Below are 15178 nucleotides of genomic sequence, written 5' to 3'. Positions count from 1 at the left end.
AAAACCGTAGATGACCCACAGAAATCCCAAAATTAGATTGAACCCTTAGAATACTTCCAACCCTTCTTCTTCTCCGACCGAAAAGCAAGCAAAGTCCCCTCGCGCCCCTGCTTCCTAGCAATTTCAACAACCAAAAAGCGAACGAAATCACCGAGAGTCCAGTAACTACTATGCGCACTCAACATATTGAGGTACTGAATATTCAGCGGGCCCCCACCGCCAGAAAGATAATAATCAATCTGGCCATTATCATTGAGAAGAAGCATTCGTTTCTCGGCAATTTCCTCACGGGTGAAGTCGTGTGTCTCCAGCTCGACGTTCGATGGGAGTTTCGAGACTGCTGCTGGTCGGGTTGGGTCTGCTGAGGGTAGGAAAGATGTTGGTGCTGAGCTCCAGCGGAAGACACTGCCGAAGGATTGCCAGAATGTTGAGCTGGAGCTTGGGATTGACGCCATTTTTAGGGAGTTGGAGAGGTCACTGTCTACTGCTGCATTGACGCGGTAGGCGATTGCTAAAGGGGTTTAGTATATTGGCACATGGGGATGAGGGGGTTTTAAGGTGCTTAACTCACGGTCGGTTGTGTGCATTATGTTGTATAGATTGTCCACTGCGAGACATCCATATTGACCTGGTTCACCGGCTACACCACGCAGTCTGTCGTCACCTTCACTGCCTGGTTTATCTCTGCCTTTCCGGGGTAGAAGACTAGCTGTAGGATGTCAGTTTCGAGCTCGAGGATCGTAAACTTGCTGTCTTACCTTTATTCAGAAGTAGGAAGAAGCCAACCGGGCTTCCACAGAGGAACAGTTGTGTAGTATCAAACTCGAAGATATCGCTGTGCAGTGCAGTATCGGAAAAGTCAAAGCGAGGCACATGTGTTGGCTGATTACTGAGAATATCTATGGCCATGACACTTCCAAGGGAATGGGCAAGAAGATGTACACGGCCGTTTTCTTGGAACCCTGGGTTATTTTTACACCAGAGGCGATACACGCGATTCGCTTCTTTCACTACCGCCTTGACCATCTTCGGCTTGTGATGTGAGAGATAGTACGGGATATCGAGCATCACGTCACTGATCAAAGATCGAACGGCTGGAAGCGTTTGGGGTGTGATATCGTCCAGCGAGAAATTATTAGCGGTCGGGTCCTCGACGCCCGCTTCGATATCGGGGTCATCCAAGGATAGCTTGGTGCGCCAATTTACGGGAAGCACCATGATTCCTCCATGATCTTGGCGCACATGTGGCCAGACAGGTTCATTGTTGAGCTCCATATTGACTTCTCGTCGGAATGCATTGATGGCATGTGTGAAATGGAAGCTTTCCATCCTCTCAGAGAGCTTCTGTCCGATACCGTGGATGACGAGTACCAAGTCTGTCGGAGGTGGCCGCGACTCTTCCATCTTGCAAGCGTAACATACTTGCTCACCTGGAACTGAGGGTTCCTGGGATTGGGTTTTGCGGATGTAATGGCGGACATCGATGGGATTGGGCTTGGATGGATGTAGTTGCTCCCATAGCTTTCGATTAAAGCCTCGGACCACCGGTATCCCTATCTGCCTCCCCTTCCTGATTGCTCCCAGAGGTTTTCGTCCCCTCGAGGATGAGGGAAGTAGGCTTGGTCGAAGTATCTGGGCGTTGACCGCATCGACGAAGATAGCACTGGATGTGAGATAGGGTTTGATGTTCTCGGACTGAAGAGAAGTGCCGCCGGCGGCTTGGTTATTGTCAAAAGTCAACAAATAATCTGCTCGATTCGACTCGGGGTCGCCATTTGCAGGACCTGGTTCATTTGTAGGTTGACTGGTAGAGGCGGCTTCTTCCCTTGTCCACAGTGGATGGACAATTTTCATCTCAGCATCAGCACCGTTTTCCACACAGCTATTCAGCTCATCTTGCCAGGTATCACTCCAAGGCTTCAAGTAGACGTATCCTTCCTCCAATTTGTTAGCAAGCTCCGCCTCAACGGGATACATGGTGTTTTTGTAAAACCAAGTAGCCCGAACAACACTAGATATGTCCTGGAGAGGGCTCCAGTATATCGGTTTCATCTGCATAGTGTCAATACTATTTCAAGCCAAAAGAGACAAGATTTAATACCTTGAGATTCGGCAACTCAACTAAATGAAGCCGCGAAACGCCCACTGGGATCTTTAATTGCGTGTTCGGCTCTTCTGTCCTCTCACCCTCTGAGTCTTGTGTCAACTGATCCAGGCTCACTGTCGTTCTGAGGCCCGAGGGCTTTGGTGCACTCCGGGGAGCAGTGTTGACTCGTACTTCAGACTGCCATTCCTGTCCTCCGTCCTTCGAGGAAGTAGACTCATATGACCGACCGAGTGGCGTATGAGACTGAGAGGTAGGCGCACGTATGAAAGGCGAGCCACTGATGCTTGCATCACGAGAACGATTGGCTCGTATATTGCCCATCTCCTCGTTGCCAGCATCGCCATTCTCTGGATCCAAAGTCGAGCTACTTCTTCTCTTGGCAGCGATGGACTCATTCACAGAAGAAGAACGCGCTCGTTTCCGATCAATAGCGATACCAGTAGGGGTATCATGTTTCATGCCATCATCCGACGATGATCCCACGCGATCTACGTTTCCGAAATCTTGCGCTCGTACCCCAGAGCCGGTCGCAAACGCGAGCTGAGACTTGTGACTTCGAGAAGGTACATCGTCTGGGAATGAAGGAGTATTGCTGACGGTGCTCTCTCTGCTACCTATCCAACCTGGATCTTCTCGACTGGAGGTCTTGGGGCGGTTCTGAATATTTGACCCCGACTCATGACCTGGAACAGCTATCCCAGAAGGCCCTTTCGAGGTTGCAGGCCTGGATTCACGTTGTCCCGCGATTTTGGCTTTCCTCGCCTCCCGTAGATCGCGCCAAGCACCCTCCAGCGCGATGTTATCCCTAGCGGAGAACGGCTTAGGGGGTATCCTCTCATTCCCAGCTCCTTGAGTAGCAGGCGGTGGCAGAGCCGCTAGTGGATCGTCGATTGGCAACGACGAGACATAAAAGAACTGCGCCCGGATCTCTGGTGGATCGGGAAGTGTCTGGAAGCTGGCGAGATCTGGTTCCTCGTCCGATAGTAAGCAGCTTTGACCGTATGTGTGAATCGGGCCCGTCATTGCGAGGGTAGTAATTTAAGCCAGTTGAGCTCCACTCCGATGGTGCTAAACGTGGATCGTAGAGATGGTCATTGGGGGCCGGTATGTTTACTCCACCACGCGATCGGAAACACCCGCGCGCTTGAAGATTGCATATGGAGATTTCAGAGTGTCAAGAATTGAGAAAGAGAGAGAAAATGTGAGCGGTGACCACCTTGGAACACCCGTGATCGATAAGCCGATGACGTCGGCCCACGTGTTTATCTACATACTACCGCGGAAGTATTCATGAGTGATATTCATTGTTATTCTGGCTATTCTGCATATTCTGGAGACCGTTATCAACTCATTGCTCGAATGTCCACGGCACACATTGTTATCAGAAAAGAAAAGAAAAGAAAAGAAAAGAAAAGAAAAGAAAAGAGATAAAAAGAACTGGGCAGCAGAAGAACCACCCGAGAACTGAAGGTCTGGGGACCTGTCATCCTTAGGACAGAGGGAACAGAGTATCGGAAACGTATGAGATCAAATCACCGGCAGTACTGATCATCACGCACAAGTCCACGAGGGCGACTATCCAGACTTGGGAATGCCACGCTCACGAAGTGCAGTTGGATTAACGCGACCATTTATACTCCGCCAGGCCGTCCGACGTTGGCGACGGCCAGCTGCAAGTTCGCCAGTCCAGCCAGCGAGCTCAAACGGAGCATTTTGATCATAATAAAGTGGAAAAGATGTCTCGGGAGAACACGAATTTGGCGAAGCCTCACGACGACGCGAATGAGGGGTCCGAGGAGTACATGAAATGCTCGAAATCGATGAAGCCGTGGGAGTACGCGGGTTGACATAGGCGAAGGTCGAGTCAGAAGAGCTGGGGGTGCTTGGGGTGCTGGGTGTGTCAGGAGCACCAGAGCCATAGGATGCACGGGCGGTACGAGCAGCACGGACTTGGAGGATCTCCTCGCGAGTACGCATGGCCAGAGTCTGCATGGTCTCCATGATGGAGGGAGGGGCCTGCAGAAGTTCCAGGATGCCCTCAATGTCACGCAAGTGCTTGCGCACGGCGGCGTCTGGGAGACAGAAAGAGCGCACGCTCGTCTCGGTGCAGACAGCCTTCCAGTTGCTGAAGATCGTATGCAGTAGCATTGGCTGGTTGGAGGCATCGCCGCCAAACTGGACGCTCTGGCGGTTGGCGAAGATGAGCTCACGCTGGGTGGACTGGTCGAAGCAGAACTGAGGGACACCTGGGCGGTTTTTGGAGATCCATTGCTTGTTTAGGCGGCGGATTGAGAGATCTGAAACATGTCCGTCGTAATATTCGTTCATCAGGAACCGGTTGGCGGTGGTGACAATCAGGTATTCGAGCTCAGCGTAGAGCTTGACCTGGGTCTCGACGCTCAGAGAGAGAGCTGCGGTGATCTCGACTGCGATGCTGGGGTTGGCTGTGGTGATGCGAGCTCGCTTGGCATCTCCAGTCTGTCAAAGCATTGTTAGTTTCTAAACGATCATAATCGATGAGCCATGATCCACTTACCAGATCTTTGATGTGTGCCTTCACAGTCTGTCCCAGTCCCTTGAGGCCTGAACTGACACGTCGCTTGCTGCCCGTCTTTGTGGTATTGGTCTGATCAAGCCAACCGTTACTGCCGAAGAGCTCTTTGTTGAAATGGCGGCGTGGCAACGCATCGCTGTCAGACTCCATGCTAAACTCGTGGCTCAGAGCGACGTTGGCGGTGTCGGTGTCGCTTTCGGCATTGTCTTCGATGGAGGCGGCACAGCTGCGTGTATCGTCTGAGCCCCCGGGGACGTGAACTGCAGTCTGTTGCCCATTGGTGAATTGAATGGGGACGTTAGCAGTCCAGTTGAAGTCGGTGGCGGGTTCTTTCTTGAGCATGTTTTCGATGTCGTCCATGAGAGGGTCCCAGAAATTTTGGTAGGAGTAGATAGCAGACTCAGGGCACGATGCTGGAGTGGTTCCTGCACCAGCTGCAGCACAGCTTGAGATGGAAGAATCACCCTTGGAAGGAGATGTGGCGGACTGCTTTCGAGAAGTGGAAACCGTGTCAGAGAAAGAAACTGTCGGGGAGGGAGCCCTAGAGCGCTCAAATTGGTCAACATGAGTCTCCGAAGCCAAGTCGCCAGAGCCATTGTGTGAAACAAAAGAGGGGACACCACGCAACTGTTGGTACGGTCATTCGCGTAGAAGGCGTACATCTCCTCGGTGGTTTCAAACTTCCGGCCACAGACAGGAGGAGTACAGGCTCGCGAGTCAAGAGAGCCAGCACCGTCAAGGGCATAGCGAGACCAGTTGCGATAGCCACCACGAACAATCGCATTCACATTCGAGTCGCGAGTCTCAAAATGGACACGTTCATTCGTCCAGTAATCTAGAGGATTGCCGGCTGGGAGGGGAGAGACATAATTGGGGATGGCACGATGAGAAAGGCTCCTCACGCCACCAAGGGCATTTGCATTCGCATCAGATTCATTCTTCCAGCAATCAGAAGGGGTGCATGCTCGGTAAGGAGAGACATAACCATCAATGGCGGGATGATCGTCGTAACCAGCATAAGACACTACACGACCATGGGCGCCAGCTTCCTCGGAGGAATAGAACCGTTCACCATCTACGCATTCCCACATCACTTCCCCAGCAACCTCAGGAGCAGCTGAGCGAGAAAGGCAACATTTGGAGGAATAGCAAAAGTTCACAGAGGGGGAATTCGGAGTAGTAGGAAGATCAGAGGAGTGAGGAGAGCCAGAGTCGTGGATGTCAGGAGGATCAAGCGCGTCGTCGGCATTGTGAGGAATCCAAACTGTAACAGGCAAACCACCGTTGATTTTGGCTTGCCTATAAGTGTCGTGAAGTTCACCATCCTCGGACAGATACTTCCAATAACCGTTCATATCGACCTCACGCTCGAGCAAAGGTACCACCTCTTTGGTCTCATCGTCAGTGGTCTCATCGTTGTCGTTGGTTCCATCATGTGAACGATTGAGGCGAGGGAAAGTCCGAGGCAAGTTGCGCATAGAAATATGGGCACTCTGAACCACGGCCTCCAGGTCAAATGTGGCAGGTGTGTGGCTGGATGGTCCGATGGGCGTTGGGGGAGGAACGGTATGAAACTTGACATCTTGCAACTGCTTGCAGACAATTTCAAGTTGTTCGTTGTTAGCGGCCGAGGTGATGTTGCACTCGAGCTTCTCATCGGCAGAGTTGCAGGTTTCGACTTCTGGCTTGGGGAACAGAATGGAGGCACCCTTCCCGTTTGGCGTGGGGAAAGGCTTACCAAGGGAAGACCTATTCGTAGTGTTAGCTCTTAAATCATGTCAGGGCAAGGATACAGACTCGTACTTAGTACCCGGAATCATGGTCTTGTTGTAAGCGTCCGCGTGATCCATCCGGACTTGGTTGGCTTTGCGCCAAGCACTCAACTCAGGGTCAACTTCTTCCTCCATGTCCCGGTATCGCTGAAGGATCTGAGCGGGGGTGGGGCGGCGGTCGAAGTTGGAGAAGTTGCGGCTGTGCCGGCCTTTGGTGGACTTGATACCACTGACGTCGGGGTACATAGTTGCGAATACAGAAACAATTGAGGTCAAAGATTGAACAAAGTTGCGACTGGTGTTGCAAGAAAGGAAACGGTGAAGTATGAAGAAAGATGAAGAAGATGAGAAAGGATGAGAGAGTAGATAGATGGAATAGAATAGTTGAGCAGCTGAAGCAATCGAGGTTTATTGGACTCTTCATAACAATAGCCAGACATAGCTATTGAGGGATCATTCAGAGGCTCGATTGGGGTCATCGTACAGACCTGAGGCTATTGTGGTTGGTTGATATAGGTCTGAGGATGGTGGTCAGGACCCGATGACAAGCAGCATTTGGGTTCGGTTTCTCGAGACTCTCCCCAAAATGACAATGTCTCAGTGTAAATAGGAGCAAACAATCCCAATGGCCAATGGGAGCAGGGAAAATCAAGAAGAAAATCGACAATATCTAATTTGAATAAACGGGCTAATCAGAAATGAAAAGAACAATGAGCGAAGAAAGCTTGAATGCTTATTCAAGTTTCGACCAACCAATCGCCATTCCTTCCCCAGCCTCCTTCTTTCACCCCCCCCCTAACCAAAACCGACGACACCTGCCAGCTCTTACCTGGGCCAGAACATGCACGAATTCCGGGTCAGCTATTTCCATGCTACCATACCTGAGGCCACAACCAGGACATGGCGATGTCTGATACTGCTGCTTTTCTCCTTCTTTCTATGGACTGGTTAGGAGATGATCCTACACAAGTATCCACTCTGGGCATTACTCGTTGTACCCTCCGTATATCGCCCGACAATGTTGCTAACCTGATCCATGATATTGGAAAATGGTCGTCGCTACGCCATGGCAGACACAACAGAGTTCCTTGGCTGTGATAGCCATCTCAAATGTACCTCCTTAACAGTGTAGTCTCCTATCCAATGCCTCATCTGTCTTAATTGTAGTCGATATAGTTCGGCACGGAACAACCTGTATCCGATATTGAAACCGCTTAATGCCTGACAGACGAGGTGTCATACCAAGGTCCCTATTCTGCGTGCCACTGCCACTCCCAATACCGAGATTATTGTTTCTAGAAAACAGTTAACCCAAGGCCATGGAAGAGGCGTTTGGATAGCCGGGGCATCCGATATGCAAACTCGTCCGGACTTGGCGGACAAACTACGTGTACTGGATTTGGAGCAATTTCAGGAGGGGTGGACTAGGTAGTTCATTGATGTTATCTAGTATCAAGCTTAATATAATATAACGATCTACCTGCTGTCTATGCGAGGAAGTCACTACGATGAATGCACTGATCTGCCTCGGGCTGTTCGGACGGAAGGGACCGAGCAATTTGCCATGGATAGATCCGAGAATGACACAATTTAATTGTAGAAATAGGATTTATAATGAGGCAATTTAGGGTCTGGGAGGAAACCTCGGGTTTTCCGCAATGCAAGTACCAGGTTAAACTACCACGACATGGGACCGGCGGATGAGGCGGCAAGGCGCTCTCGGCTAAAATAGACAGTGGCCAATGGATTAGTCGGAAGATGGTCATTAACATTTCGGAGTAGTAAAAAAAGGGAATTAGGGCCAGGAAAGAGCAAGGTCAAGTAAATCCCGGACAAGCTGCCGAGAGCCATGTCACGTGCCACACTCCACATACCGAAGTCGTTTCCGGGTGGAGACAGACTTCCCTGCAGCGACAAGCACGACTCGGCGATCAACGACGGCATTGTGACTGTTCGCTGGGCAGGCAGCTCAGTCTGCACCCCCACATTGTTCTTGCTGTGATGACTAACCACCAGTAACCTCGATTCTCTCGCCGCTGATTGGCTACCCCAGCCCTGCAACCGGTGCTCCCCACGATTCAGCCGATTGTGAATGCCGTGGATGTTCTCCGTGACCTAATCTTACCCCAGCTTCCGCACAGTATATAGAGCCCGCCATGGCCCTGGCTTTCCCTCTTTGTCGTGACTCCTGTGAATACTATTTACTTATACAGACCCTTGGAACCATCACATCTTATACATAACCACCCGATACCTGAGTTCCTTCGTCATGGTCCAAGAGACTTACGACATTGTCATTGTGGGCGCCGGCCCCGTCGGCCTGCTCCTTTCTCTGTGCATGTCACGATGGGGTTACAAAGTCAAGCACATCGACAACCGTCCAGTGCCGACCGCCACTGGTCGCGCTGACGGTATCCAGCCGCGGTCAACCGAGATCCTGCGTAACCTTGGCCTGAAGCGCTCGATCATGGCCTACGAGCCCGCCAAGGTCTATGATGTTGCCTTCTGGGACCCCAAGGCCGACGGATCCGGTATTGGCCGCACTGGCAGCTGGCCCAGTTGCCCCCGCTTCATTGACACCCGCTATCCTTTCACCACCCTCGTTCACCAGGGTAAGATCGAGCGTGTCTTCCTGGATGAAATTGAAAAGGCTGGCACAAAGGTCGAGCGCCCATGGACCATTGTTGGTTTCAAGAATGATGGCGCCAACGCCGACTACCCCGTTGAGGTCAATCTGAAGTGCTTGGACAGCAATGTGATTGAGAATGTCCGCTCCAAGTACCTCTTCAGTGGAGAGGGCGCCCGAAGCTTCGTCCGTGAACAGCTCGATATCAAGATCCACCACAAGGACCCCATTGCTTACGTCTGGGGTGTCATGGACGGTGTCGTGCGCACCAACTTCCCTGATATTGAGGTAAGCAACTGCAACTGCTCGGTTTCACGGAATTGACTAACAAACCTATCTACAGACAAAGTGCACTATCCACTCCGATGCCGGTTCTATCATGGTTATTCCCCGCGAGGACAACATGGTCCGCCTCTACGTTCAGATCGCCTCCTCAACCGACCCCGACTGGAACCCTCGCAAGACTGCTACCGCCGAGCAGGTCCAGCAGACTGCCAAAAACATCCTTAAGCCATACTGGATCGAGTGGGACCGCGTTGAGTGGTACTCGGTCTATCCCATCGGACAAGGTATTGCTGAAAAGTACACCCTGGACGAGCGTGTCTTCATGGGTGGTGATGCTTGCCACACTCATAGCCCCAAGGCTGGTCAGGGTATGAACACTGCTTTCCACGACGCACTTAACATGGCCTGGAAGCTCCACGCCGTGGAGTCTGGCTTTGCCAACCGCTCCATCCTGAGCACCTACGAGAGCGAGCGCAAGGATATCGCCGAGACCCTGCTGAACTTCGACGCCAAGTACGCCGCCCTGTTCTCCAAGCGCCGCCCCAATGCCGGCGAGGTTGGTGAGGCCAGCCACGCCAAGATCGGCGGTGATGCCGAGGAGGATGAATTCGTCAAAACCTTCAAGTCCTCTTGCGAGTTCACCAGTGGATACGGAGTTGCTTACCAGCCCAACATCTTCACTTGGTCCCCTAGCCACCCCGCCAAGTCCGCTCTGTTCAACATCCCCGGTGTTCACTTGACTCCTGGTCGTGCCTTCACCCCGACCACCGTCACCCGTCTCGCAGACTCCAACTTCGTGGAGCTTGAGCAGGAAGTCCCCGCTAATGGCTCATTCCGCATCTTCGTCTTCGCGGGCAACCAGGCCAAGAGCAAGAAGGCCATTGCTGACTTTGCCGCCAATCTGGAGAAGGAGCGCTCATTCCTCTCGGTTTACCGCCGATCCGACATCGCCGATGTTTCATTCTTCGAGCGTCACAATCCCCACTCCAAGCTCTTCACTCTCTCCGTCATCTATGCCGGCTCCAAGAACACCGTCGATGTCGAGTCCATCCCCCAGATTCTGCGCGACTACCACCACCACCTGTACGCAGACGACATCCCCGATGTCCGCGTCCCCCAGGCCACCTTCGCTGCTCACGAGAAGCTCGGCTTCAACCCTGAGCAGGGTGGTGTCGTTGTAACCCGTCCTGACAGCCACGTTGCCTGCACTGTCCAGCTGGTTGAGGGCAGCGGCACTGTCGACGCTCTTAACGAGTTCTTCGGTACCTTCGCTACCAAGCCTCTGGGTCAGGACTCGCAGCAGAGCCGTCTGTAAGAATCTTGTTTCACGTTTATGAGTTTGTTTATTTTTCATGATGTATATAGCTTTGTTTCGTTCATTGGGAGCGACAGCTCCAGCATGACTGGCGTTTATCTTCAAATTTCAGATATGAATAGATTTTCTCTTCAATATGCATCCACATTCCCAAAATTAAATCTTTTGTATGTTCGTAGCTACTTAAGCCAGTCCAACTTCGTCGAAGTCACATGCCAAGCCTCGATCTAAAGACCTTTCCAGCTCCGCCCCGCATCTGCAGACGATCTTCACAAAGCACAACCCCAACGCCCAACTCCCTTCGTCACATTCAAAGATGTTGTCTCTAACTCTGGAAGCCCAGCTAGAGGGGTAAGTCCCAATGCTCTCCATCTCCAACCCCCAATCCCAATCCCAATCCACCAAATCTCTGGTATCATCGAATCTCCCCGCACTGCATTCCAACACAAAGAACCTCGCGCGAGCAGAACCCTTCACCAATTGTATCAGGGACTCCATCCGCTAATATGAAAATCCAGCGTGACTGCCCTCCAGCCCACCGACACAGAGGAAAACCCTTACTACTACACCTTCCGCGTGTCATGCACTTCTTGCCATGAGACGCACCCGAACTGGGTTTCTTTCAATCGTTTTGTATGTGCGCGCTCTGAGGTGGAGATGTTTCTCCTCCGAGTTCGCTAGGATAACTTATTGACTGTTCTTCTTTTGTTATATAGGAAACGCATGAGATCCCTGGTAGTCGGGGCGAGGCTAACTTTGTGTGGAAGTGTCGCCTTTGCACTGTAAGTCTCCTTGTTTCTTCCTTTTTTTTTTTTTTTTTTTTACCTTCATATTTTGGTACTTGAATTGTGGTTTTACTTGTGGTTGTTCCGTTTGGAGCCAGGGTCTACTTGATATCATGCTTCATGCCTTGGGCCATATCTTCTCGATGTGTTTCCTCCTTTGGCTATCTTTCTTGCTTTTTTTTTGTGTCCTTCGCCTGTTATTCCCTGCACACCTTGTCCTGTTTTCCCTGCTCCCACCGCTAACACCAACAACACAGAAAACCCATTCGGCATCCATTCTCAACGCACCCAAGGCCTACGAAGCTCAGGAGAAGCGTAACTCCCAGAAGATCATCGAGATGGACTGCCGTGGCCTCGAGTTCGTCGAGTTCAAGCCTGACGTGAGTGACTACAAACGAGAGATCTTATGTCATATACTGACTTCTCCTCCCAGGGCGATTGGGAAGCCAAGGCTGTCGAGTCTACCACTACCTTCTCAGGTATTGACCTTCTCGAAGGCGAGTGGTATGACTATGACGAGAAGAAGGGCGAGGAGGTTAGCATCAAGGAGCTGACCTGGAAGGTTAGCCGCTAGGAAGATTGCAACGATGCAAAGTCGGCTTGAGTGTGGCCGAGGTTTGCTTAGCAAGCTGTGATCTTCATATGAATGTTTCTTTTGTATTATTAATGGTGCCTGGGGATGATTTCAAGCAGTGGTGTTGGGGTGATGATGCAAAAGGATAATGACATGTCCGTAGTGGCAGAATGAGCCAAGAGATGGCCATTTTTTTTCTTGCGTAGCTTGAGTAGCTTGAAATCTTTCAAACCAAGCATGAACTGTAGCATTTCAGCTTTCTATAACCAATTACTTAACCAAAGAACAAGTCCACTGCCATTTCTATAAAGAAGCTAAAAGCGGTGTGGCACAGCGACCTCTGATTGGCCTACAATCACCGCCCGACCAGCTCACATTTTCGCGATGTCGCCGACTCCGATGTTCTCGCAGCCACGCGACCAGCACATCCAAACGGCGTGAAAGATCCTATTGCCGACTTCTTTCCCTTCACCCCTCTCCCGAAAACCGTACCGCACCACCTAGCCACTCATCACCGCGTGCACCACCCCAGTCACAATGAGCGTACGTCTCCCTTCGCCCTGAAACACCAGTATCAAGCTTAAAGATACAACTCACCTTCATGCCACTCACATCTGATCGCCAGCGATCCAATTGCTAACCGGGCTCTATAGTTCCAACCACTCAACCCCCGCCCGTTCCTACAGGCTCAGTATGCGACCCCGTCCAAACCCAAACCCCCAACCCTGATCATAATCCCCCCACATCTTTCTATGAACTATTGTCGCAACCATCGAGAAAAAGTACTAATAATATCTCCTCTATAGCGTCGGCACTGAAGTCCTCATCCGCCTCAAGTGGGGCCAGACGGAATACAAGGGCAAGCTCGAGAGCATCGATTCATACATGAACGTCTTGCTGCGCGATACGGAAGAATTCATCGATGGGAAGCCTACCGGTTCGCTGGGCCTTGTGTTGATCAGGTATGCGACCGGACCCGTTGATACCTCATATCTCGTGTCCCGTTGGAATCGGGATCATTTGTGTTTGAATTTGATTGGAATCGCTAACTCTTCTTTCCATTTAGATGCAACAACATCCTCTGGATGGGCTCCGCGGATAGTGTCGAGATGACGGATCTCGGATTAAAATAATTCTTGTCGCATATGTTTCGGCGGGATGGGGATGGATGCAATGCAATAAAATACACTGCGATGCATGAGTGAGGAGTGAAGTCTGAAGGTGTGAGGTGTGACAAAACTGCTGGATCTCCGTGTCGTGGCCGTCGAGAATGAGACCGACATCTATTCTATTTTCATTTTCGCGCTTGTCGGCCTTGGACCTGTACATCCGGCGGGTTGGATATCGAATCGTTAATGTCACCCCCTCGGGATGCTCAGGTTACATGTACATGTGCCCGGCGATCAGAGGGACGAATTCTATTCTTCTTGCGTCAGGTATCCACTGCACGACCGGGGATCAGAGCTCATTGCTGCACACACAGACACAGATAGAGAGGGAGATATGGCGACGACGATGTCCACTTTTGGACTGGGTGTGCTAGGGCTCACTGTTTTCAATTATCGCAAGGCGTTTTTTCTTGTTGGCTTTTCAAAGTGGTTTTTGTGCATGGTCCCAATTGGCCAAAATCGAATCAATTGCTCTTTATTCTGCATGTTGCACAGGACACTTGGTATGGGTGGCCTGTGTTGCTCTTCTTCTTTCTCTTTCACTTTCACTTCCACTTCCACTTCCACTTCGAGTACGTACCTATATCCTCGTGTAGATAGATCAAGCATCCATGTCATCCTGTCGCTTCTGGCATCTTGCATGTAATCCGTTTCGCTCTGCGCCTATGTAATCCAACTATCCACCACGCTAACATCCACCACGAAACCCGGGTATACAATCCTCGTGTATCCTACTCGATACGGAGTGCAGAACAGCGACGATCACCCAGTTGAACCCACATAGCCAGAGACAGAGGGAGTCGGTGAGAACAACTTGGCTGATTACCGAACAAACCCAATCGCACTACCCAAAGCTATCGCGTATGCGTGTACACCTGCGCAATGAAAAAAAGCTGAGGCGGCAACGTGATCGATGTGGCGACCACTCCAATAAAAAAGTATGAGACAGCGACCGCATTGATAACAGCTGTATACCGTCGAATTGGACCCCCGGTTTCATCTTTCACATCTCCACCGCCAACTTTACTGTGGGGATGGATGGAGGCGATGGTTTGATGAGGCCCACTTGGTTGTTGAGCACGGCGTGTCTGCTATAGTGCAGTACGTAGCTGGGGCGAACGGCACTACGTGGATTGTTTCGTGTTTACCGGGGGCTCAGGTGGCTTATAGCTCATAGCTCATAGCTCATATGGTACAAGTCACAGTACATGTACATGTAGGTGAGTGGCTTATGTGTGGCGGGTTTCTTTTTATAGAAAGGAAGCCGATCACCCGAGTGCTTACAAACTCGCTGAGATCCCCAGAGAGGGCGTGGTGTCTGCACTATACATTAGTGTGCCTCCGACGTCATGGTGAGAATGATTACTGCAGGCATCCACTGTCAGAACTACTGTGAACTACCGTGAGAACTACTGTAGGGGTAAACGCTAAGCCCCGTTTACTATAACCTGAGGGAATTTCACTGTGATCATCGGAGGGGTAGCGTGCACAGAAGAGAAAAAGTATACAGTAGGCCGATCAGATTGGGGCCACACACACACACAGCTCAGGCCTCTCCAAGGGTTCTTCACTCGGGCCCTAGCAGTCAATGGTCAGCGGTGGGAGGGTTTGGTGGAGCAGCTAATGGGGCGATGATCAGCATTTGGTGGCGTCCAAGGCATTGCCTCGGGTACGTAGTCTGTGGAGATGACCCTACACGCATGTGCAGAGTGCAGAATGGGGTCTATTTTGATTCTGTGGTATAAGTGTGGTGTTCCAGGTACTACAACCCACGTACTACCCAGTGTGATACTCTACAATATCGAATCAAGCTGATTCGGGTCCGATCTTCAGTCTACGGATCTTATACCTAGGCTATCGAATCATCTTTTCTTCTCTCCCCTGATCTTCACTCGGGCTCCACTACAGGGATCGAGAGTGGTTAGTTGCATATCTCACGCCGTTCACTGGAAGTCATTTCCAGATCCCTACAGTATTACCTGTGACCTTTT

At 51.1% G+C, this 15178-nt stretch overlaps 5 protein-coding genes across 5 annotated transcripts; 3 read left to right on the top strand and 2 right to left on the bottom strand.

The window, feature by feature from the left end:
- Positions 1 to 32: 32 nt before the first annotated feature.
- N7446_001482 (DDHD family phospholipase) lies at positions 33 to 3130 on the bottom strand (the record flags this gene model as incomplete). Its single annotated transcript, XM_058510231.1, has 4 exons — positions 33 to 511; positions 572 to 709; positions 759 to 2052; positions 2102 to 3130. The coding sequence occupies 4 exons, from the start codon at positions 3128 to 3130 to the stop codon at positions 33 to 35; spliced, it is 2940 nt and encodes a 979-aa protein (XP_058375767.1).
- A 552-nt stretch (positions 3131 to 3682) lies between these two features.
- Positions 3683 to 6679, bottom strand: N7446_001481 (uncharacterized protein; the record flags this gene model as incomplete). The annotated part of the gene is made up of 4 exons (XM_058510230.1): positions 3683 to 4585; positions 4644 to 5202; positions 5322 to 6410; positions 6465 to 6679. 4 exons carry the CDS (start codon positions 6677 to 6679, stop codon positions 3683 to 3685), a joined length of 2766 nt encoding a protein of 921 aa, XP_058375766.1.
- Positions 6680 to 8702: 2023 nt separating this feature from the next.
- N7446_001480 (putative FAD monooxygenase) lies at positions 8703 to 10659 on the top strand (the record flags this gene model as incomplete). Its single annotated transcript, XM_058510229.1, has 2 exons — positions 8703 to 9347; positions 9403 to 10659. The coding sequence occupies 2 exons, from the start codon at positions 8703 to 8705 to the stop codon at positions 10657 to 10659; spliced, it is 1902 nt and encodes a 633-aa protein (XP_058375765.1).
- A 316-nt stretch (positions 10660 to 10975) lies between these two features.
- N7446_001479 (CXXC motif containing zinc binding protein) lies at positions 10976 to 12018 on the top strand (the record flags this gene model as incomplete). Its single annotated transcript, XM_058510228.1, has 5 exons — positions 10976 to 11010; positions 11178 to 11292; positions 11376 to 11441; positions 11702 to 11824; positions 11878 to 12018. The coding sequence occupies 5 exons, from the start codon at positions 10976 to 10978 to the stop codon at positions 12016 to 12018; spliced, it is 480 nt and encodes a 159-aa protein (XP_058375764.1).
- A 537-nt stretch (positions 12019 to 12555) lies between these two features.
- Positions 12556 to 13151, top strand: N7446_001478 (small nuclear ribonucleoprotein F; the record flags this gene model as incomplete). Its single annotated transcript, XM_058510227.1, has 4 exons — positions 12556 to 12561; positions 12672 to 12709; positions 12825 to 12980; positions 13085 to 13151. 4 exons carry the CDS (start codon positions 12556 to 12558, stop codon positions 13149 to 13151), a joined length of 267 nt encoding a protein of 88 aa, XP_058375763.1.
- Positions 13152 to 15178: the final 2027 nt, after the last annotated feature.

Source organism: Penicillium canescens (assembly GCF_028828765.1).
Source record: "Penicillium canescens strain IBT 15451 chromosome Unknown utg000002l_segment0_segment0, whole genome shotgun sequence".
Taxonomy (NCBI): Eukaryota; Fungi; Ascomycota; class Eurotiomycetes; order Eurotiales; family Aspergillaceae; genus Penicillium; species Penicillium canescens.
Note: the sequence above shows the minus strand (reverse complement) of the source record. Positions and strands in the feature narration are given on the sequence as shown.